The sequence below is a fragment of the Glandiceps talaboti genome, chromosome 9, assembly GCF_964340395.1.
Source record: "Glandiceps talaboti chromosome 9, keGlaTala1.1, whole genome shotgun sequence".
Lineage (NCBI taxonomy): Eukaryota > Metazoa > Hemichordata > Enteropneusta > Spengelidae > Glandiceps > Glandiceps talaboti.
The window spans coordinates 1,451,663-1,478,065 of record NC_135557.1 but is presented as its reverse complement, the minus strand read 5'-3'; the positions used below and the strand labels follow the sequence as shown (position 1 = coordinate 1,478,065).

At 36.9% G+C, this 26,403-nt stretch overlaps 1 protein-coding gene across 2 annotated transcripts in view; it reads right to left on the bottom strand.

Annotated features, from left to right (window-relative positions):
* LOC144439668 (dual specificity tyrosine-phosphorylation-regulated kinase 1A-like) overlaps positions 1-26,403 on the bottom strand; it is a 70,001-nt gene that overhangs the window by 30,549 nt on the left and 13,049 nt on the right. The window contains exon 1 of one of the 2 annotated variants that reach the window (XM_078128901.1): positions 18,919-19,330. The exons of the other annotated variant lie outside the window; for it this stretch is intronic. Coding sequence (XP_077985027.1) covers positions 18,919-19,048 — 130 coding nt within the window. The 5' untranslated portion in view covers positions 19,049-19,330. Of the gene's footprint in view, positions 1-18,918; positions 19,331-26,403 lie in introns of those variants that run through there. 2 annotated transcript variants of the gene reach the window in all.

Sequence of the window (26,403 nt, the reverse complement as noted above, 5' to 3'; positions counted from 1 at the left end):
ACGTAAACATCCAATGAGGACCTACGTAGGGTATGACCTCATAGGTGCCTTGCAGTCAGCAAAACTCAACAACACAATTTTACCTAAATATTCACTTAAAATAACTAGTAACTTTACACATAAATATGACAAGAACCAAGTAAAACTTAAAGATTACCTTTATCTAGTGTTGGCAGCAAAGAAACTGCTGTTCTCATACCCATTCTGCTTTGTAGGATTACAATCAAGGTATGCACACATACTATGAATGGCAAGACCTCAGTAGTCAATCAATGACCCAGGATAAACAACATGTCAGATTTGGCGGGAAGATTAGACAAAGGCCACACAATGCTTACTATACCTGATACCACTTTGTATAGGTGACAGCCTGGGAAACCCTACAGTGTCAATGGGTCACTTCTTTATTTACACACTCTGTTCTCCATTTGGATGACACATCATTCCCGCCAAAACACAAAATTATACACAACTAAGAAAGACAACATAGAGTCCAACATGTTATTGGTAGGCTTTGATGTTACAACACTGACCAACCACATGTGTTGATTGGAATGCCAACAATTGTGTTCTCTACCAATAATCAATACCAAATTCTGTTAAGGTTGTTGTATAGGCTATTTTTCATCCAATTCTTTATTGTAGAAATATTGTTGTATAACTTGTAACTTTGTTAAAAATAAAGCTAATGACTCCAAATTTTCAGAGTTTGTCCCTTTAATATTCATCATAACATTAAAAACATTAAAGTATAGTTTGTTTAAATTATGATGAAATATGACACCTGTGTATATTATTATATCATATTTTTCATGCTGTAGAATGCAGTTTTGATTTTTTTTTTTTAAATTCTTTACAGTTGTCATCATAAATATAAATGTCAAAATCTGTCCAGACAAAATTTTGAAATTTTGATCCAAAATGCTTCTAATTAATTGTCAAAAAGGCAATTTTTGTTGTATGTGTACCCCATTTTCAACAAAGCAGTGCTGATTGCCTGTTTCACTAACATAAAAACCCTCTAAGCAGTTTCTTGTCCTTCATCTCAATTATCAAATAAAACAAACCCAAATTCCCTAGCATATGTAATAAGCTAGAAAGAGTAAAATGAAGAAATGTTCAAAATGGTCAAAAAAGCCAAAAAATGCCCTTTTTTGACAACTTCTCAACCAGTTCGCGGTACTTGTAAAGACAATATTTGCGAACGCGTAAGTGATTCTGTCTCTTTGAACCCTCTAGAATGAATGACAATCGTAATATGGCTCGAAAACAGGTTAACACTCTGGTATTTGGACGCTTACATTGCTAATATGTAGCGTTACGGTAATGCAATCAACTGTGTCAAGGCTAGGGGGACATCAACAAACACATGCATATCGCGCATGCATATTTTTTATTTCAATACGGTCGCTCAGTTACTTTCCACAGCGTGTTATGAAAACTATTAGCTGAACAACTCTCGAAGACTCACTACCATATTAGACGGTGTCGAAAGTGAAACTAGATGAAAGATGTTCCAAACTTTGTTACGAGGCCTTGGCTGAGAGTGGAGGGACAGTGTTTCCGTGTGATCATATCTAGTCCTGCTTGCAGACATAACTTGTACGTGCGGGGTGACGGTAGATTATGAACATGACCTTGGAGGATAATTGTCAGACTAGAGTTCCGAATTACTCCCTCTGAAACTTCACACCAGACTACAACAAATCTTGTGCAGACAGCCATACACATTCCATTTGCCCAAGAAGACAGAGTCATCTTGCCTACAGTGTAAGCTCACACGTGTGAACGGTACATGCAAACATAGACCCTCCACGGGTCGATGATGCAAATCATTGTTACTGAAATTGACTGTCAGATTGTCCATGAAGACTCAAATGTACAACGTAAGCAAAATTAAAATGTTTCAATGTTTCAATTAGGTCCTCAGTTTAATTGACATGTGCTACGGATCACTACATTCACTGGGAAAATCATGATTACCTTCCACAGATTGCTATAAATAAGCACAATTGCTTTCAATTAGTTTGTTGTTGTGTCTTTGATTACTTGATGTGTTGCCCATGTCGGCATGCAATCTGAAAATGGTTGTTTTATTCAGGAAAGTGACTCTTAAAATGTATCTAAGCCGTTCATAAAATCTTCAATATTTGTTGGCACTACCAGAGTTTATTGTGTTTATCAATGTTATGGTATATGATATAAACATACATGTACGTAGGAAAGGTCGTTCATTTTCCCATTTCGCATTAAAACATTTCGTTTGGGGCGGGGTGGGTGGGGGTGTTTAAACTAAAACGAAGAAATTATGTTTCTTGTGCGTCAGTTTTAAAATGACATGCCCCCCATGGAGGCACTGGTCTTTTCAGTCTGACAGAGGTTTTTATTTCAGTTCTTGGAGCATAGCAATAATACTACTGTCCTTATCACATAGAACTTTGCCAATAGAGCCCTATGAAAACCTAACTTACCGCCAAGGTTCATGGGTAATTTATCGCTCATGCGCAGATGACATCACATGCGCAGTTACAGTTTTCACGTTCACTTCCGTAAACAATCTAGCATAAGTCAGATTAGACTTTGTAAAACAATTTACTGCCTCTGCAAAACATAGTTTCAACTGGAAATTGTATTTACCAGTTCTCATGCATTTTAGCCTTCAAGTCGTTTCTGTCGAGTCGTTTTTATTCACACATTTTCGTAATTTATACACATTGATTTCAACTGTTGCACAACGACAGTGATGAACACGTTGACATGGCGGCAGCTTTCACATGCATGTTTCAACTATCACGTGAAAACATCTATAAATCTGTTTGGAATACGGCGTATGTCGGTTATCGAACTTCCAGTAGTTTTGCAAGAAAGTATCGCGAGAGGGCGCACCATATCTGACAAAATGTGGGCCAGAATTTTCGTCATGCCATCTAATAATATGGCGATGTATGAAGCTGTCAACAAAATGGGCGTAAAAGAACTCCGTGCATTCATAAAAGAGTGGAAAATTACTACTTCTAAATCTACTAGATATCGCCAGAAATGCTGTCAACCTTGGTCTTGAAACATTGGAAAATGATGATTTTCTGAGAGAACGGAAGAGGAGACGAATAGTGGATGTTGGGCATCAAAAGATAGAACTAATCGACAGCGGAAACATTGAAAGTTGGATGGAGGACCTGCGAAATATACCCGATGTAGACATGATAAACATCTTTTTTTACCTTACTGGTTGTCTGATGCTGGACAAAAGAACAATTAGGAAATTACAAATCTGACAACAGCTTCCAGCTACAGTCATCGCATTAATTTCCCGGACAGCAAACTACCGATGTTGCCAGCTAATTAGTGTGCAATAAAAGGTCAATTCAGGCAAAATAACGAAAGTAAAATAGCAATGAACGATTAGCCAACATCTACATCAGATTTTAATCAGATTGGTCTTATACTAGCTGCAATAACTGTAGCGTATACTGTGATTTTGAGGGTTCTTTTCTCTGTTTTTGTACCTTTTTCCGTTCCGATGTTTGACTGGAAGCAATCGCTACAATTTCTCCAACAGTAATGAAAATGGACGAGGTCACACTGAAAACTTGAGTGAGATGTCAGATACTACCTGTTTCAAAATGTTGCTACTTTTGGGTTTTCCTCACGGTCGAATTACAGAGCCAAGCTTACGCGAAATATTAGGAGAACGAGAGGTTAATTTGCTATTTCATTATTTGATAGGCGATAATGCAATATTATAGCGTAAAGTTACGGGAATGATAGAAAATCTTTAGTCAGTGGTTACGATGCCTATAGACTCTACTATGCTTTGCCACAACGCTCAACAATTCTGGCCCTCACTTCTGGTTCTAAAACAATTGCTGAATAATCATTTCAGGCCATCAAACTTTTGATTTTCACGTTAATTGAAGGTTGAATCAACATCAGTCGAACGATCAACTTGTTACTAATACTAGTGCTGAAAAAAAATGTTTGCAATACCATGCTATATACGATAATTTAGTCCAAGTTTAGAGGTCACGTCAAACATGTGACATCTCATTGGTAATTTCCCGATTTACATTCATATTAATTTCACGTTATACCCCAACCTGGCCTAACTTAGAACCTTCGCGGAGGTGGATTTTGGCAACGTCCTCTCCACATAGTCTATTCAAATCAATTATCATGAAGGTCCTTTAAAAGTTGCCACTATGATTGAATGATCGGCTCTGATCATGCACCCACTTTGTTCATTGACAAGATCACATGTCGTTACCTACGTAATGGAGTGCAGTATTGTTTATATTTGTGTAAGATGAATCTCTTCATGTCTAAACAGCTAACCCGTCTAGAATTTGGCATTAGGTAATCCTAAAACGTAAAGCTATGTCGGATCCGGACATTTTAAAAACCGAGAGTTGCAGGTACAAGTAAATGAGGTAATGTCTACATACAATAAGTGTAATGCCTTGCTTGGGCTGTAGGCTTATCATCCTAGTCGCAAGAAATTGGTTGACATATGCGTTCGTCATGTACCATCATTTATAATTGTGACAACCCAACAAACAGAAAAAAAGTCTCTTGAATTCAGGAACTTCTGTTTAGGTGTTGGTGAATATTAAAACCATGTTTTCACAGCATTCAAGAGGTTGTTTTTGTCATGATTTTGTCATGATCATTGCCAACATGCACTACTGATGAGATGTGATGTCAAAGTGTATCATCCACTTCGTGTCTGTACGTACCTAAACATGTGTGAAAGCATACAGAACCAAACATATTGGAAAGAGTACTGTATACCGAAATGACTACTAGTTTTCCTTTATTTACTATGCTAATAAGATAATTAGTACAACTCAAAGACTATCGTTGAACATTACAGTCAGTGCAACTACACTATCACTCTTGAAAAACTGTTGTTTCCAGTTTGATGCTAAAATCATCCCTATAGGCCTACCTAGGTAGTGTTCTCTATTCATCTTATTGATATGACAGATATCTTTCATTTCAGTAGTTATTTTACGCAAAATATTTCATTTCAGTAGTTATTTTACACAAAATCTTTCATTTCAGTACTGTTATTTTACGCAAAATCTTTCATTTCATTACTGTTACTTTACGCGAAATCTTTCATTTCAGTACTGTTACTTTATGCATAGTTATCAGGAATAGTGTCGGTGCTTTATGAAAGCAAGTAAGTATGTATATACCTTATGCTTCAAGATAGCGTTGATTACTACAGAAAACTTTCATGGATTTACATACCCATATTTGAACAAGTGTGATTGGCAGACATTTTAATCTCAGGTTTGAAAAGTAGCGGCTTTTCACTAGTAATGAACAAACCCAGTCTGACAATGTTTTGTCCAGAATTACCTCTACTATGTTTACATATCACCTATCAGTGACAACTCACACATTCCATAGGCAATCACTATGCACTAGTCCACACATTCCAAATTTATTAGGAAAATCATGTATTAGTAAATAACTAATATTTCGCATAAGTTTGGCTCTGCAATTCGACCGTGAGGTAATGTGTGTTTATATATATTCTATGTAGTTATTTATTAATACACTAGTAATGTGTGTTTATATATATTCTATGTAGTTATTTACTAATACACTAGTAATGTGTGTTTATATATATTCTATGTAGTTATTTACTAATACACTAGTAATGTGTGTTTATATATATAATGTACATTTGCATATATATCAAAATTGTCTGTTTGCCAGCATGCCCAGCACAGTCTGAGAGAAGACACAGATATTCCAATGTTCTTGGTCCTTGCCAGAATACACACAAGAATTATGATTCTCGACAAAAAAGTCTTATTTACTGTATAATTTACTGTATAATAAAAAGTAAAGTAAACAACCTGTAGACTGTTGCTGCAATCAGCTAGTGCTATGCATGCAGACACCTACTTCCGCATTCTACTCCACTGGCATGGTGTCACCCATAACCTCTCATGAATATTTATTGAAATACACCATATTCAGCATAGCTTGGCTCAATTGTTCCATCTACAGACTACTCCTTAGACACACATTTCAAAGTATCCCAGTGCCAATGTAAGTCTGTGATGATTCTGCCAAGTCTGGCCTATCGATGTTTGCTTTTTGTTGTTTTTTCAATTACCAATTTACATTGATTTCAATCAGGACTTGAAAATGACAAGGCTTTGGCTCTAAATTGACAAGGCTTTGGCTCTAAAATGGACTATTTTCATAGATTTTTATGTTGAATAAATGGGACATTCACTTTTTCCTATCTAACATTGGTAGAGTTCATTGTTTTACATGTGTATACACCAAAAACATTTAGATGGAACGCTTGGTGAAATTTTCACCATTTTCTCCAAACAACCAAATTCAACATTTTTGTCCCGAATCTTACCTCCACCTAGCAATAATGTTTTCAGACATCGATTCAGTAGGTATTTTAAAAGAAGTGTTTGCAGATTCAAGTTGACTGAATGGTAAATTTCCAGATTCAAGTTGACTGAATGGTAAATTTCCATATGAATTATGTGTAAAAGTCGATGCATGGTTCAGACCGGTGTTGCTGTATGGACCTAGCTTGGCCAGCAGTCGACCAGTGTATGGTTCAGACCGGTGTTGCTGTATGGACCTAGCTTGGCCAGCAGTCGACCAGTGTATGGTTCAGACTGATGTTGCTGTATGGACCTAGCTTGGCCAGCAGTCGACCAGTGTATGGTTCAGACTGATGTTGCTATATGGACCTAGCTTGGCCAGCAGTCAACCAGTGTATGGTTCAGGCCGGTGTTGCTGTATGGACCTAGCTTGGCCAGCAGTCAACCAGTGTATGGTTCAGACTGATGTTGCTGTATGGACCTAGCTTGGCCAGCAGTCGACCAGTGTATGGTTCAGACTGGTGTTGCTATATGGACCTAGCTTGGCCAGCAGTCAACCAGTGTATGGTTCAGGCCGGTGTTGCTATATGGACCTAGCTTGGCCAGCAGTCAACCAGTGTATGGTTCAGACTGATGTTGCTGTATGGACCTAGCTTGGCCAGCAGTCAACCAGTGTATGGTTCAGGCCGGTGTTGCTATATGGACCTAGCTTGGCCAGCAGTCAACCAGTGTATGGTTCAGGCCGGTGTTGCTGTATGGACCTAGCTTGGCCAGCAGTCAACCAGTGTATGGTTCAGACTGATGTTGCTGTATGGACCTAGCTTGGCCAGCAGTCGACCAGTGTATGGTTCAGACTGATGTTCCTATATGGACCTAGCTTGGCCAGCAGTCGACCAGTGTATGGTTCAGACTGATGTTGCTGTATGGACCTAGCTTGGCCAGCAGTCAACCAGTGTATGGTTCAGACTGGTGTTGCTGTATGGACCTAGCTTGGCCAGCAGTCAACCAGTGTATGGTTCAGACTGGTGTTGCTGTATGGACCTAGCTTGGCCAGCAGTCGACCAGTGACTGCTACCCAATTACCTTATAACAAGTTTACCAAAATATGACCCCTGACCCCTGACCCTGTAGATGCAAATCATAATTAATAGCTAACTTGTTAGCTTTGACATTCCTATTTGTATCATCAATTCAACATCAAAGAATCATGTACAACACAAATAACATAGCTATGTTTTCCACACTCCTTAACATAGCTATGTTTTCCACACTCCTTAACATAGCTATGTTTTCCACACTCCTTATGTACTTTTGATGATATAAATAAAAATTAAAAAAACAGACGTGTGATGTAGACTAGTCAGTTAGACTAGGCAAAGCAGTGTTTATATTCAATATACAGCTGTTATGAGGCTAGCTAGAGGTCACCGTGACTAGAAAACTACATTTCACTGTTTCCATGGATTGACAACATTTTCTTATCAATACCACTGTTACTGCTGAAAGGTTTACAAAATAACCAATATCATCTAATTATTGTAAAAAAACAAAAATAAATAAAATAAATTAAAATACTACCATAACATACAGCTATAGGCTTTAAACATACACACATACTACATTAGTCTCCTAACCAGATAAATATTTCAAATGTATTAATTCATGTTAATTGATCAATTACTGTTTTACTTTTCTTTAATTTCATGTATAAACATTAAATTGGTACATTAATAAATTATATGCTTCAATTTGGTTTCCCTGGCATTTGAGTAATTTCAATTTTACAACAAAACATGAGAATTGGAGTGAGTTGTAGAATTGCCCTAATTGTGCCCCATACTGTCTAGAACTAAGTAGACTGTGATGCGTGACTTGTATACTGTAGGCTATTAATAGCATACCACCTGATGTATGTACACTCAACTGATGTATTAGTATCACAGGCATACTGTCTCATCAACACACTACAGGCACACAGGTACACTATGCCACATCCACACATGACAGACATACACTATGCCACATCCACACACAAGATGTAGTACCATACCAAACACATACAGTATGACATCCACACATAAATGACACACTGAGCTATATGTATGTATGTATGTATGTATGTATGTATGTATGTATGTATGTATGTATGTATGTATGTATGTATGTATGTATGTATGTATGTATGTATGTAAGTGTGTGTGTGTGTGTGTGTGTGTGTGTGTGTGCGTGCGTGCGTGTGTATGTGTGTATGTATGTATGTATGTATGTATGTATGTATGTATGTATGTATGTATGTATGTATGTATGTATGTATGTATGTATGTATGTACACAGTGACAGAGAATAGATATATTCTTGAAAGTTAACAAAATGTAATGTATTTATGTATGTTAGTGAATTAGGTCGGCAACCTTTGAGTAGTGGTCGCCAAGACTGAGTCCCGGACGGTGCCGACCAGCGTCGGCAGATCCCTGGTTACACAGTTTTAAAAAATGTTTATCCATATGCTAGTCTATGCTAACAATAAGTGTTCATTTGCTGAATGACTATCCAGTTGCCTATCCAACCATGTTGCTATCTTTGCAATATACGCGATCATTTGGCTATTGCTATGGGCGTGGTCATGTTGCTAGATATATGTGCATACATTTTTGAATGTTTTGTTCACATGTGTATGGATTCCTGATATTATCTTTGCAATATATGTGATCATTTGGCTGTTACTATGGGTGTGGTCTTGTTGCTAGGCACATTTGCATACATTTATGGAATGTTTATTCATTTGTCTTTCAATTCCTGTTATCTTTGCAATATACCTTATTATTTGACTGTTACTATGGGCATGGTCTTGTCGCTAGGCAAATTTACATACTTTTTTGAATGTTGTTCAATTGTCTATTTATATCTGTTGTTATCTTTGTGAAATACACGACCGTTTGGCTGTTGCAGAATAACACTTCTAAAAAAATCTCACCAAGTTTCAGTCTTATTGACCAAGTACTTTTTAAGATATAAATTTTCGACCAAAATACACATTTTTACACCTAATTTGCATATTACTGATGAGTTCATCAAATACTTAATATTTCATCTATACACCCCACAGATGCATCCCTGTTAAATTTCAGCCTAATCTGCTGAGTAGTTTTGGAATTATAGGTTTTTGACCAAAAAGACACATTTTTAGCCCTAATTTGCATATTACTTTTAAGGGAATCATCATGTCATGAACAAATCTTTATCTACTTACATCTAAGAATGTTCCCATCAAATTTCATGTCAATCTGCCCAGTAGTTTTGGAGTTTTTTGACTAAAAATTACATTTTTTGACCCAAAACCCACATCTCTGATGCAATCATTTTCATTTGAACAATTTCCCAACTAGACACCAGAAGTAACATGACCACCCAAATATCAAATTCAAAGCAATCAGTCCAGCAGTTTTTGACTTTAAGTTGTTTACACACACACACACAGACAGACAGACAGACAGACAGACAGACAGACAGACAGACAGACAGACAGACAGACAGACACTTTGCCATGCCTACAGCACTACTGAACCTTATCAGTTCAGTTGTGCTGAATACACTTGTCTATTAATTTTGATTTTTTCATTCAGTATTTTCAATTTGTAACTTCCTACAGTTGGTAAGAATTATATATCGTCTACTACGATAAAGAAAGTTAAAGACTCTTTGAAATCAAAATTTATTGACATGTGATGATGTGGAAGCAATCTGTGGCAAATAACAACAAACTCGTTTATTCTCAAATTAAAGGTGATTCAAAATGTCCCATACCACAACCTTGAAAAATGTTCTTTATATGTCTTATAACCAGTAAATGCAAAGCTGACTATTCAATATTGCATGATAAGTGAGAAAAAAAGAGTTAAAATTGGTGATCAGCGGCGACCTGGACAGCCACGAACTTGCAGTTACTTACACTGCCTATTGTTCTTGCTTTTGGGGATTATGACGTCATAGAGGGGAAGGGAGAACAATAGGGAGTGTAACTGCAAGTTCATGGCTGCTCGGTCGCCACAGAACGCCAATTTTAATTCTTTTTTTCTTTTTTTAATAAGTTACTGGCATATTTTCGGTAGGCCACAAAAAAGAAAAAAAATAGTTTCTGGTCAGGAAATGTTGTCTTAAGTGGTGAGACTTTATCACCATTTTCTAAAAAAACTACAGGCTCAATTCAAATGAAATGTATTGCATGTGTTCTGTAGGGTAGTGACAAAAACTGATTAGGTTTTGGTAAACATCTCATGAATATTAATGAGCAATTTACATAATTAATGCTTTTTGGTAATTAGGCTATATCTCAAGAATGCACGCTTCAAATTCAATATAATTTGATACATACATTTGCGATACCAAAGTGCACTTGTCCTGAAAATATTATTGATGTAGCTTTTAGTTTTAATAAGTTTAATAAGCTAACAATATCCCTCTATGACATCACAAAATGACGTGGTCCAGGTGGGACTTGAAATACCTGAAGTAAATCCGAAGGGAACTGACTGAAAAAAGGTCATTTTATGGTGTTTGCAGACGCTTTTTAAAAGTTTTAAAACCAGAACACATTTCACGAACATATATGTCGTCTAGCAAAATGGCAACAGTGAATGTGAGCATTTTGAATCACCTTTAAGTCAGATTTTCCATGTGAAAAATATTTGTGTTGTTAGAAACACAATTTTTAATAGAATGGCTGTTACAAAACTAAGAATTTCAAACCATATATTCCCAACTGAAGTTGGTCGTTATAAGAACGTTGAAAGGAAGCATGGATTACGCACGTTATTTAGTTCAAGTGTTGGAGATGAGTTTCATTGTACAATACAGTGTAACAATGAAAAATACAGAATATTAGAGATAAAGACTGTAAATACTATATTTAGTTTACAATCTCAGCTACTAAAGCATTCTTTATTTAAGTACATTTTGTCATTTGTAGATGACTATTTAGCAATTCTTACTGCCAGATATTTTAATGATATACTACCGGTGTTTGCGGAAAATCTACCCATCCTAACAGTTGCCCATTGGTGACTAATCAGCTACCCATCCTAACAGTTGCCCATTGGTGACTAATCAGCTACCCATCCTAACAGTTGCCCATGGGTGAATAATCAGCTGGTGGGTGTCTATTTAGGATTTCACTTTCACAGTGGAAAGAATTCTGATCCTTTATTGATATACTTGTCAGGTTTAGATCTGGGCTACTGTCCTGGGCTACTTGTAGTTTAGTAGTAAAATATTTATAAATACATTAAACTCAACAGGTAAGTGACTATTTCTACAAATACAGACTGCTTTCAAAATTCTTCCTACTGAGATGATGGCACAGACAGTTCAATCTGTCTATTTCTGACTCCAGTCTGTCCTAAATCTCATGAAACGTGAGACTTACTATGAACTCATGATAGTTAGTGATGTCATTATCCGCCATATTGGAAAATACATGTTTTTCAGTCACTTGACATTTCATGATGTACAATGTCAACCTACAAACTAAGAGTGTTTTCAGAATAAAATTGAACTCAGAACTCATTATCGGAAATAATATCACCAATTGCCCCATTTTCCAAATAGTCACCCAGGGCCAAATTTTCAGAAAAATCCAGTAGATATGTTTCAAGCATTGTAAATTCAACATCAATGCTACCTTTGTGAAATTCTTTGCCAAAGTCACTTCTTGTGTACACAGCTAAATAAACAAATAAATATATATGTATGAATATATGTATTTATGTATGTGTGTGTATGTATGTATGTATGTATGTATGTATGTATGTATGTATGTACGTATGTATGTATGTATGTATGTATGTGTGTATGTGTATGTGTGTATGTATGTATGTATGTATGTATGTATGTATGTATGTATGTATGTATGTGTGTATGTGTATGTATGTATGTATGTATGTATGTATGTATGTATGTATGTATGTATGTATGTATGTGTGTGTGCATATGTATGTATGTATGTGTGTATGTACATATGTATGTATAGGTGTGTGCATAGGTGTGTATATATTTATTTATTTATTAATAGTATATGATGTGGGTGAAATGACATGTAAAGGCTATTCTATCAATAGATTCACATATCTGTAGCCGGTTTACTCATTTTGTTACCAACATCATGCTTCACTTTTATTGGTTGATATTTTTAGCATAAAGGCTGTGGTCAAGACACAAGGCAATAGTTTTCATTAGTAAAGTTTGTATAGACTGATACATTTAGTCAATAATCTGTCTGCACTGACATTTATGTCATTATAAACTTGTAATCCAAATAATAGAAATATCATTCTAACTACTAAGGTGGATTCATTTCCTCTATTGATAAATCTGTTTTGTGACTAAAATATTACAGCTTAGATTTCAAGTTTGCAGAAAAGGACACCCTGTCTGTCTGTTGTCAGACACTGACAATAACGTCTGTCTGTTGTCAGACACTGTGACAATAACGTCTGTCTGTTGTCAGACACTGTGACAATAACGTCTGTCTGTTGTCAGACACTGTGACAATAACGTCTGTCTGTTGTCAGACACGGTGACAATAACATCTGTCTGTTTGTCAGACACGGTGACAATAACATCTGTCTGTTTGTCAGACACGGTGACAATAACATCTGTCTGTTTGTCAGACACGGTGACAATAACATCTGTCTGTTTGTCAGACACAGTGACAATAACCCCTGTCTGTTTGTCAGACACAGTGACAATAACCCCTGTCTGTTTGTCAGACACAGTGACAATAACCCCTGTCTGTTTGTCAGACACGGTGACAATAACCCCTGTCTGTTTGTCAGACACGGTGACAATAACCCCTGTCTGTTTGTCAGACACGGTGACAATAACCCCTGTCTGTTTGTCAGACACGGTGACAATAACCCCTGTCTGTTTGTCAGACACGGTGACAATAACCCCTGTCTGTTTGTCAGACACAGTGACAATAACCCCTGTCTGTTTGTCAGACACGGTGACAATAACCCCTGTCTGTTTGTCAGACACAGTGACAATAACCCCTGTCTGTTTGTCAGACACAGTGACAATAACCCCTGTCTGTTTGTCAGACACAGTGACAATAATCCCTGTCTGTTTGTCAGACACAGTGACAATAACCCCTGTCTGTTTGTCAGACACAGTGACAATAACCCCTGTCTGTTTGTCAGACACAGTGACAATAATCCCTGTCTGTTTGTCAGACACAGTGACAATAACCCCTGTCTGTTTGTCAGACACAGTGACAATAACCCCTGTCTGTTTGTCAGACACAGTGACAATAATCCCTGTCTGTTTGTCAGACACAGTGACAATAATCCCTGTCTGTTTGTCAGACACAGTGACAATAACCCCTGTCTGTTTGTCAGACACAGTGACAATAATCCCTGTCTGTTTGTCAGACACAGTGACAATAACCCCTGTCTGTTTGTCAGACACAGTGACAATAACCCCTGTCTGTTTGTCAGACACAGTGACAATAATCCCTGTCTGTTTGTCAGACACAGTGACAATAACCCCTGTCTGTTTGTCAGACACAGTGACAATAACCCCTGTCTGTTTGTCAGACACAGTGACAATAATCCCTGTCTGTTTGTCAGACACAGTGACAATAACCCCTGTCTGTTTGTCAGACACAGTGACAATAACCCCTGTCTGTTTGTCAGACACAGTGACAATAACCCCTGTCTGTTTGTCAGACACAGTGACAATAACCCCTGTCTGTTTGTCAGACACAGTGACAATAACCCCTGTCTGTTTGTCAGACACAGTGACAATAACCCCTGTCTGTTTGTCAGACACAGTGACAATAACCCCTGTCTGTTTGTCAGACACAGTGACAATAACCCCTGTCTGTTTGTCAGACACAGTGACAATAACCCCTGTCTGTTTGTCAGACACAGTGACAATAACCCCTGTCTGTTTGTCGGACACGGTGACAATAACCCCTGTCTGTTTGTCAGACACGGTGACAATAACCCCTGTCTGTTTGTCAGACACAGTGACAATAACCCCTGTCTGTTTGTCAGACACAGTGACAATAATCCCTGTCTGTTTGTCAGACACAGTGACAATAACCCCTGTCTGTTTGTCAGACACAGTGACAATAACCCCTGTCTGTTTGTCAGACACAGTGACAATAACCCCTGTCTGTTTGTCAGACACAGTGACAATAACCCCTGTCTGTTTGTCAGACACAGTGACAATAACCCCTGTCTGTTTGTCAGACACAGTGACAATAACCCCTGTCTGTTTGTCAGACACAGTGACAATAACCCCTGTCTGTTTGTCAGACACAGTGACAATAACCCCTGTCTGTTTGTCGGACACGGTGACAATAACCCCTGTCTGTTTGTCAGACACAGTGACAATAACCCCTGTCTGTTTGTCAGACACAGTGACAATAACCCCTGTCTGTTTGTCAGACACAGTGACAATAACCCCTGTCTGTTTGTCAGACACAGTGACAATAACCCCTGTCTGTTTGTCGGACTTATTTAGTATTAACCTTATTTGTCCTTAGTTAATTACATATATCACATCAGTGCTACATCCTATCGATAATTACATATATCACATCAGTGCTACATCCTATCGATAATTACATATATCACATCAGCGCTACATCCTATCGATAATTACATATATCACATCAGCGCTACATCCTATCGATAATTACATATATCACATCAGTGCTACATCCTATCGATAATTACATATATCACATCAGTGCTACATCCTATCGATAATTACATATATCACATCAGTGCTACATCCTATCGATAATTACATATATCACATCAGTGCTACATCCTATCGATAATTACATATATCACATCAGTGCTACATCCTATCGATAATTACATATATCACATCAGCGCTACATCCTATCGATACTTACATTATAATCACAAAACAGTAAGACATGGTATGCTAGCATAATGAGATCAATAAACTGGGTAAACTTGACCTGAGTCTCAACCATTGTCTTCTCAGTGATCAGGTTTCATTCTGAGGTCAAAGGTCAAAGGTCAACAAACAGCTTTAACCTGACATCATATTTCAGATCATGTTATTCTGAGGTCAAAGGTCAAAGCTCAATTTCAAGGAAGTTATAATTATATTTGTGTCTCCCCTACTTTACAATAAGTTTTGATTTGTACACCAGAAAGTAACCCCATATTGTGGACCACTATCAGAATAAGGACTAAGAGCCATAGACAGACATCAAAACTGTTTTGAGGTCATTTAACACTGCACAAGAGAGATTGGTTACAACACTGACTAACAGCAGTCAACTGACAAACATACAATGTAGCATAGTTACAAGGAGACCTGAACAAAATTTATATCTAATTCTAACTTTGCAATTTATATCTAACTTTGCAATTTTGTCAACACTTGACAGGATGAGTTGATTATATACCTAATAATAATAATAGTGACAATTATCTGTATTGCTATGTGTATGTAACTATACAGTAACCCTGTGATTTACAGTGTAATCTCTGTATTGCTATGTGTATGTAACTATACAGTAACCCTGTGATTTACAATGTAATCTCTGTATTGCTATGTGTATGTAACTATACAGTAACCCTGTGATTTAGTGTAATCTCTGTATTGCTATGTGTATGTAACTATACAGTAACCCTGTGATTTACAGTGTAATCTCTGTATTGCTATGTGTATGTAACTATACAGTAACCCTGTGATTTACAATGTAATCTCTGTATTGCTATGTGTATGTAACTATACAGTAACCCTGTGATTTACAGTGTAATCTCTGTATTGCTATGTGTATGTAACTATACAGTAACCCTGTGATTTACAGTGTAATCTCTGTATTGCTATGTGTATGTAACTATACAGTAACCATGTGATTTACAGTGTAATCTCTGTATTGCTATGTGTATGTAACTATACAGTAACCCTGTGATTTACAGTGTAATCTCTGTATTGCTATGTGTATGTAACTATACAGTAACCCTGTGATTTACAGTGTAATCTCTGTATTGCTATGTGTATGTAACTATACAGTAACCCTGTGATTTACAGTGTAATCTCTGTATTACTATGTGTATGTAACTATACAGTAACCCTGTGATTTACAGTGTAATCTCTGTATTGCTATGTGTATGTAACTATACAGTAACCCTGTGATTTACAGTGTAATCTCTGTATTGCTATGTGTATGTAACTATACAGTAACCCTGTGATTTACAATGTAATCTCTGTATTGCTATGTGTATGTAACTATACAGTAACCCTGTGATTTACAGTGTAATCTCTGTATTGCTATGTGTATGTAACTATACAGTAACCCTGTGATTTACAGTGTAATCTCTGTATTGCTATGTGTATGTAACTATACAGTAACCATGTGATTTACAGTGTAATCTCTGTATTGCTATGTGTATGTAACTATACAGTAACCCTGTGATTTACAGTGTAATCTCTGTATTGCTATGTGTATGTAACTATACAGTAACCCTGTGATTTACAGTGTAATCTCTGTATTGCTATGTGTATGTAACTATACAGTAACCCTGTGATTTACAGTGTAATCTCTGTATTGCTATGTGTATGTAACTATACAGTAACCCTGTGATTTACAGTGTAATCTCTGTATTGCTATGTGTATGTAACTATACAGTAACCCTGTGATTTACAGTGTAATCTCTGTATTACTATGTGTATGTAACTATACAGTAACCATGTGATTTAGTGTAATCTCTGTATTGCTATGTGTATGTAACTATACAGTAACCCTGTGATTTACAATGTAATCTCTGTATTGCTATGTGTATGTAACTATACAGTAACCCTGTGATTTACAATGTAATCTCTGTATTGCTATGTGTATGTAACTATACAGTAACCCTGTGATTTACAATGTAATCTCTGTATTGCTATGTGTATGTAACTATACAGTAACCCTGTGATTTACAATGTAATCTCTGTATTGCTATGTGTATGTAACTATACAGTAACCCTGTGATTTACAGTGTAATCTCTGTATTGCTATGTGTATGTAACTATACAGTAACCATGTGATTTACAGTGTAATCTCTGTATTGCTATGTGTATGTAACTATACAGTAACCCTGTGATTTACAGTGTAATCTCTGTATTGCTATGTGTATGTAACTATACAGTAACCCTGTGATTTACAGTGTAATCTCTGTATTGCTATGTGTATGTAACTATACAGTAACCCTGTGATTTACAGTGTAATCTCTGTATTACTATGTGTATGTAACTATACAGTAACCCTGTGATTTACAGTGTAATCTCTGTATTGCTATGTGTATGTAACTATACAGTAACCCTGTGATTTACAATGTAATCTCTGTATTGCTATGTGTATGTAACTATACAGTAACCCTGTGATTTACAGTGTAATCTCTGTATTACTATGTGTATGTAACTATACAGTAACCATGTGATTTAGTGTAATCTCTGTATTGCTATGTGTATGTAACTATACAGTAACCATGTGATTTACAGTGTAATCTCTGTATTGCTATGTGTATGTAACTATACAGTAACCCTGTGATTTACAGTGTAATCTCTGTATTGCTATGTGTATGTAACTATACAGTAACCATGTGATTTACAGTGTAATCTCTGTATTGCTATGTGTATGTAACTATACAGTAACCATGTGATTTAAAGCAATGTACTATTTAAATGACGAGGTTAATATGGTATTCTAAATCTGCTACATTGTAGCCATTATGTAAGCTGTATTATCTACATGACAAGAGTCAGCTGACAGCTTACCTTTGTTTCTGATAAATACACATTTTAAACATTTTTGTAGATCCGTGTTACAGCATAGTAGACAATGTCCACCATCTATGGTTATAGTGCAATGGCTGACCTTCCAATCCTATATGACATTATCAGAGGTTACTTAAGGCTATTCCACTGGCTAACTGTTTACCCCTTGGAGAGGTGATAATCTTTGAACAGTTAATTGATATAGTAGACAAACACAAGGGGATCACAAAGAATGACTGGAAAAGCAATTAACATTATAGATAATTGCTTTTCCATTCATTCTTTGTTTTTAGTGGGCTGGGACTCAGACTGCACTGTACAATCTTACAGTCAAAATTGTCATCAGATTGACACTCTAGTTTTGTAAATATTAAACTATGGCGGAGACACTATTTGTTACAGTGGTGGGTAGGTGAACAGACAGCACTATATATTAATGGGTGTATGTGTTGACATAAGATGGCTGACTGGCCTATATCAACCCATCACTTCCTCAACATGTTTCATTTCTCAACAGTTAGGGTTGATTAATATTAATATTGACATTCACAATGTTTGTTATTATATCTAACATGTCAGGGTAGGTGACAAGGTCACATTATTGCCTGTCAACTTGAATGTAGTCTATGACTGCAAGGATGTCTGTCTGAAAATAGTCTACAACTGCTAACATGTATGTCTACCCAACTGACTCATATAGCAACATGTAAGATAAAAGTATCATAAATACAGGAATACCTACGTTTCATTGTTCTTTGCTTGCCTATATTCTTGTCCTCAGGGATATATGGAACCATATCACGTTTGACCCAGAGAACACGACAACTGGAAGACATAATTTGTACAGCAGAACTGTCCTCACAGTACACCATTGAGAAAACACAAAGTTATCCACTGTGTCAGCTATCCAAAGACGCCAGGGTTTTGACAGCATACAAAAACCAACACAAAATAATCCACACAAGACAGCCAGGTTTTGACAGCGCACAAAACTAACACAAAATAGTCGACACAAATTAATCCTGGTAATCTATCTGGCAGTCAAAATGAGAAATCCATGAGTTTGAAAGTTGGCAGTGATTATAAAATCCCACATGGCTATCTCTCTAAAAACACAGACAAGGGCAAGAGACAGTGGTGACTACTAGGCTATTTTACAGTACGCCTAGGACTACATTGCACACATTCACTTTGATCTAATGCCATATCTATATAGAACATTGTCTCTGATTGCTTGGCACATGACACCATGAATAACCTCTATTGCAGCAACAACCAATGGTAAAGCTGATTAGATCTGACTCTAACTGTTATCTACTGACCTGTCACAATGACTGACACAAATTTCATGTAATCTACCTCAAAGCAATGGGCGGTGCTTCACTGTAATTGACACAAATGTCCTGTAATCTATCCACACAGCAGTGGGCGGTGCTTCACTTCTTTACTAAACTAGGGGGTCTTTTAATGACGTTTTTTTACCACATCAATCATACACCCTAGCTAACAGTACATTCATTTCATGACAAGCATGTAGTGCCTGGCCTGGCCTGGACTACAAGTGCTAGACTATAGAAAACCTTGAAACAGTGTGCATGTTGTAAATTGTCACTTTAACCAGACATTATTCTAACAGAAACAAAAGCACAACAGTAACTCCTCAACCCCACAACAATTATATGATCAATGAATCTATCAATACATAGTAGTCAGACAATGTGACAGACATGAATTTGTGTCACATGACACCCCTATTTGTGTCACATGACACCCCTATTTTCATTATTGTGGTACAGACCATGCATACAATAATGCACATGGAATCATTCATTTTAAGAGTGGTACTAATATTCACTGAAGTACAATGTATGGGGAACACATTGTGTCACAACTTGTACAATGTATGGGAAACACAACTTGTACATTGTATGGGAAACACAACTTGTACAATGTATGGGAAACACAACTTGTACATTGTATGGGAAACACAACTTGTACAATGTATGGGGAACACAACTTGTACAATGTATGGGAAACACAACTTGTACATTGTATGGGAAACACAACTTGTACATTGTATGGGAAACACAACTTGTACATTGTATGGGAAACACAACTTGTACAATGTATGGGAAACACAACTTGTACAATGTATGGGAAACACAACTTGTACAATGTATGGGGAACACAACTTGTACAATGTATGGGAAACACAACTTGTACATTGTATGGGAAACACAACTTGTACATTGTATGGGAAACACAACTTGTACATTGTATGGGAAACACAACTTGTACAATGTATGGGAAACACAACTTGTACATGTACAGGTAACATGTATGTGTTATGTCTATTTACTAGACACTTCTATACAAACATAACTTGTTCATCTATGTACATTTACTAGACACTTTCAATGGATAAGAAAAGCTAGAAATTGCATAAATGCAAGTGTGGTGCACTCGGTATATTTGCATAAATGCAAATGTGGCGCACTAGGTATATTTGCATAAATGCAAATGTGGTGTACTCGGTATATTTGCATAATTTCCATACCAAAATATAAAAATAGCACCAAAGGCTTTGTAGCACAACAGTATTTGGCTGTTGCTATGGGCGTGGTCTTGTTGCTAGACATATTTGCTTACATTTTTTGAATCTATATTCCCTTACCTATCCATTTCAGGTTTCACCTTTGCAATATACATCATTGCATACATGGTTGCTAGGGCCAGTTGTGTCAAAATGTTTTCAACAATAACTGCAGAATAACTGCAGAATAACACTTCCAGAAACATCCCACCAAATATTTCAGCTCATTCACCATGTACAATGTAATTTTCAAAACATATAAGTTTTGGACCAAATTTAGATTTTAGACCTAATTTGCACATTGCCAATGGCATCATGTCGTGAATACAACTCCATCTACACATCCCCAGACACATCCCTATCAAATTTCAGCCCAATCTGCCCAGTAGAGCTTTGGAATTTTAGATTTTGACAAAAAAGACACATTTTTTAGCCCTAATTTCCATATTACTGATGGGATCATCATGTCATGAACAATTCTTAACTTACCAGATTTAAACTGAATGCCTTCCGTACGGAATTTCATGATTTATGCAAGAAATTTAGCTCTATATCTGTGATTCATCAAATCCCATTGAAAGTTAACAGTTGTCAAAAATGTTGTTCAAATGCCCGCCATGCCTCCTATTCTCAGCACAGGAAAGCTTGCCATCCTCGACTTCACTCGGCTTTCGTGATCCCCTACATACCCGGGATATGGCATGTGTGTGTTGAACTTCCTTCTGTCACACCACGAGTTTACGGGAAAATTTTCAAGATTTTGTTGAGTGGCACGTCCTCACTATACACTATTATATAGAGGTCAATGTATAGGTCACCATTATTGATACATTGTTGCGAAAATTTCTTCGTAGGCTAGGCGAGGCTTGGTCTATTTTCCACGACATACATGATTTGGGTATAAATTATAGATTATTACACTTGATAAATATGTGAGATTGTATTTATATCCTGAGATACAGAACTAGATAAATGATTATGTACAAGCCTTGCAACAAACAGCGGTAGTTTGTTATCGAGAGAAATCGGTAAAAAACACGGTAAAAAGGAGACAGTTCGCGGTCAATATAATACTTCCTAAACTTCTAATCGAAAATCTAAAAAGACACGATTTCTCTTTATTCATCTGCGCATTAGTGTGTGAAATTTGAAAATGATAAGTCCATATTTGACGAAATTGAAATGAAGATTTCACCTGTTTGTGAACTCCGCGCTCATTGTACCTATTTTAAGGCCAAGAAAAAAAATTGTTTTCTGGTGAGTTTGAATCACTTAAATACCCTGCCTCGAAGTCTTCTTTTTTCTCATGTTTGTCCAGCCAATGCAGAGTGCAGATCCAAGGGAAACACAAAATAAGGCAATAAGGCAGTGAAGCAGAATCCTTCCCTGTAGTCTCAATGGTATTATTTCAGGTTTGAGTCTGTCAGGTGTCTTTAGATCTGAGGCCATCTGATGCTCAATATAATGTTCATAAGATAATGCTACCTGAATCTGAATCTGAATCTGATGCCAACTTTATACTCGTTCGATCCATTAATTACTCAAATTGGTCATTAATATTCATTGGATTATTACCAAAACCTAATCAGGTCTGGCCATTACCGTATGGAACTACCACATCGGTAATTTTGACGCTGTAATTTTGCCACCAAGATTGATCGTACAAAAACAAAACTCCATAAATGAACCACAAAGTACTTTCCCTTTCAAAATGTGATAATTTTAGAAAGAGTATTATCGTTTTTATTGACAACTGACTCTGTCAAAAATCGTCCCATACACTTCAGTTCAGGCATGGACTTCTCATAGAGCTCACTTGATCGTGAGGTGCATATACTGGAATGAACCATTCTGTAGGAGGGTGGAGAATTTGGATTTGAAGTTTACAACCCTGTTTCGAACAAATATTTGTCATTTGGGCGCACAATGCGTAGAATTAAGACTACAGCACATATTACATTGCTTGTTTGACGTCAATAGTGTCTTTTGAAAAGTTGCAGTTTACCTAAAGTCTAGCGGACTGATTTCCAATATGGCGGCGGTCATAATGCTCATTAACATATTCATTTTTTTTTTAAGTTACAAAAACAAATCATAAAAAATAGAAAAGAAGACGTGCTGACTTGAAATTAACAAATCTAAGTAAGCTACCCCCTGCGCATCAACACACCAGATATCAAAGCAATCTGACAAGAAGTTTTCAAGGAGATGATGAAAATGACATTTTATGAAAAAAAATCATAAAAAATTGAAAATGGCACAGATCAACTTGGCATGAACAAATCTGAATAGCCTTCCCCCAGGGAACATGCACACCAAATATCAAAGAATTCCGACTGTCACTTTTGGAGTAGATAATGAAAATATAAAAGTTTGACGGACACCTATGATTCACCTATACACTCTATACTCTATACAACCTTTACCTAAAGCTACGCTTTCAGCTTTCGCCTAATTTGCATATCGCCAATGGGATCATCATGTTGTGAATACACCTTCATCTACACATCCCCTGATGCACCCCATTAAATTTCAGCCCAATCTGCTCAGTAGTTCTGGAATTATAGATTTTGACATAACAGTCACCTTTCAAAGCTAATTTGCATATCACTGATGGGATAATGTTATGAACATTTCTTAAACAAACACCCCACAGAACATTCCAACCAAATTTCAGCCTAATCTGCTCAGCAGTTTTGGAATTATTTCAGACAAAAATGTTTGACTAAAAAAACACATTTTAGCCCTAATTTGCATATCACTGATGAGATCATCATATCATGAACAGAAATTGTTAATTTAAACATCCATAAGTGTCTTCCCACCAAATTTGAACCCAATGTGCTCAGTTATGTTGGACTTATTCATTTTTATCAAAAGACACATTTTAGGCCTAATTTGCATATCACAACGGTTTCGTCTCTGGCCAAAATTATGTGATACATCATACTTACTATACTTTACTATTGAGGACTTCAAAAACTCTCTCGGGCTTGTGACTTCATTATCTGCCATATTGGAATTTTGTATATAGTCGCCCTTGTTGACCTTCACAATATACGATGGCCAACTATCAACTAAAAGTGTTTTCAGAGTAAATTTGAACATAACCTAATGATCGGACACAGCATCACCACTTTATCAAATGGTTTATGAGTCTGTTATACTTTTTTGACAAGTTGATGAATGCTAGTTGAAAGTCTACATCAGAATGTTTGCCATGTAATTCACACACAACCTTCATGCAGACATGAATGTATAGTTTCAGCTGTGGTTAGTTCACACTTCATCTTTGTAGATAGTCGAGTATATGTCATTATTGTAATTAATGGTCGTCTAAATTGTTCTTTTCTCAAAGACATTTTTATAGTTCACTGTCTTTTAAGTCAATCAATATGCATGTATGGCCAGAAAACTTTGGTGACAATGATGAAAACACAAGGAGAGAGATAGACTCTCAACAGTCTAGGAAAGAGACAAAAATTATCTGAATTAGCTGGGTCACAGTTTTGAGGGCTGGATGGCCCAAGTCAGCATCAACCGATGTGAGCAGATTCCCGTGTACTCATACATACATACACATGAAGTATTCAGAAATTGTTAACATTTAAGACTATGTTGTTAATTTCAATGTACAGAGTATCAAATATATTATGTCATGTTAGGTAACATTATTACCTATGATTTTAATATATACAACAGCTTTATAAAGTCAATGACATTTCAATCAATTACCAGTGTTAACATTATTTTATTATCAGTCAACTGTCACTTGCGTTACCAAGTTATTTCACCTGGGTTACAATGACCTGATTACCAAGATATTTCACCTGGGTTACAATGACCTGATTACCAAGTCATTTCCCCTAGCAGTGTTCTCCACAGATGATAAATTTAAGAGGGTGGCTAATTTGCATAAATATTAGTATATATTTGCATAAATGTGCGAGCAGTATATTATACACTAGCTACTCAAGTGATCCAGCACATTTCTTCACTTGTAGAATTGTGATAGCAGGGCTTGAGTTACTGCCCTGGGCTACTTGTAGTTTAGTAGTAAAATATTTATAAATACATTAAACTCAACAGGTAAGTGACTATTTCTACAAATAAGTTCTTTATTCACAATAACACAAATTAATAAATAAATACAAATGAAACGAAAATAATGAAAATGACAAATGTGACTGGGTGCTGGAAGATAGCTAATGAAAAGCTAGTAGGTGTCCAGTCACCCCCTCCCGGCTCATGAAAAGTATAAATTATGTAATTAAAATTTCCCTTTTATTGTTTCAAAAGTAACACTGGTTAGCAGGTACAGTAAGCGACCCTTTGTAAAACAATGGGTTAGCATGTACAGTAAGCGACCCTTTGTAAAACAATGGGTTAGCATGTACAGTAAGCGACCCCTTGTAAAACAATGGGTTAGCATGTACAGTAAGCGACCCCTTGTAAAACAATAGGTTAGCATGTACAGTAAGCGACCCCTTGTAAAACAATGGGTTAGCATGTACAGTAAGCGACCCTTTGTAAAACAATGGGTTAGCATGTACAGTAAGCGACCCTTTGTAAAACAATGGGTTAGCATGTACAGTAAGCGACCCTTTGTAAAACAATGGGTTAGCATGTACAGTAAGCGACCCCTTGTAAAACAATGGGTTAGCATGTACAGTAAGCGACCCCTTGTAAAACAATGGGTTAGCATGTACAGTAAGCGACCCCTTGTAAAACAATGGGTTAGCATGTACAGTAAGCGACCCCTTGTAAAACAATAGGTTAGCATGTACAGTAAGCGACCCTTTGTAAAACAATGGGTTAGCATGTACAGTAAGCGACCCTTTGTAAAACAATGGGTTAGCATGTACAGTAAGCGACCCTTTGTAAAACAATGGGTTAGCATGTACAGTAAGCGACCCCTTGTAAAACAATGGGTTAGCATGTAGAGTAAGCGACCCCTTGTAAAACAATGGGTTAGCATGTACAGTAAGCGACCCCTTGTAAAACAATGGGTTAGCATGTACAGTAAGCGACCCCTTGTAAAACAATGGGTTAGCATGTACAGTAAGCGACCCCTTGTAAAACAATGGGTTAGCATGTACAGTAAGCGACCCCTTGTAAGACAATGGGTTAGCATGTACAGTAAGCGACCCTTTGTAAAACAATGGGTTAGCATGTACAGTAAGCGACCCTTTGTAAAACAATGGGTTAGCATGTACAGTAAGCGACCCTTTGTAAAACAATGGGTTAGCATGTACAGTAAGCGACCCCTTGTAAGACAATGGGTTAGCATGTACAGTAAGCGACCCTTTGTAAAACAATGGGTTAGCATGTACAGTAAGCGACCCCTTGTAAAACAATAGGTTAGCATGTACAGTAAGCGACCCCTTGTAAGACAATGGGTTAGCATGTACAGTAAGCGACCCCTTGTAAAACAATGGGTTAGCAGGTACAGTAAGCGACCCCTTGTAAAACAATAGGTTAGCATGTACAGTAAGCGACCCCTTGTAAAACAATGGGTTAGCATGTACAGTAAGCGACCCTTTGTAAAACAATGGGTTAGCATGTACAGTAAGCGACCCCTTGTAAAACAATGGGTTAGCATGTACAGTAAGCGACCCCTTGTAAAACAATGGG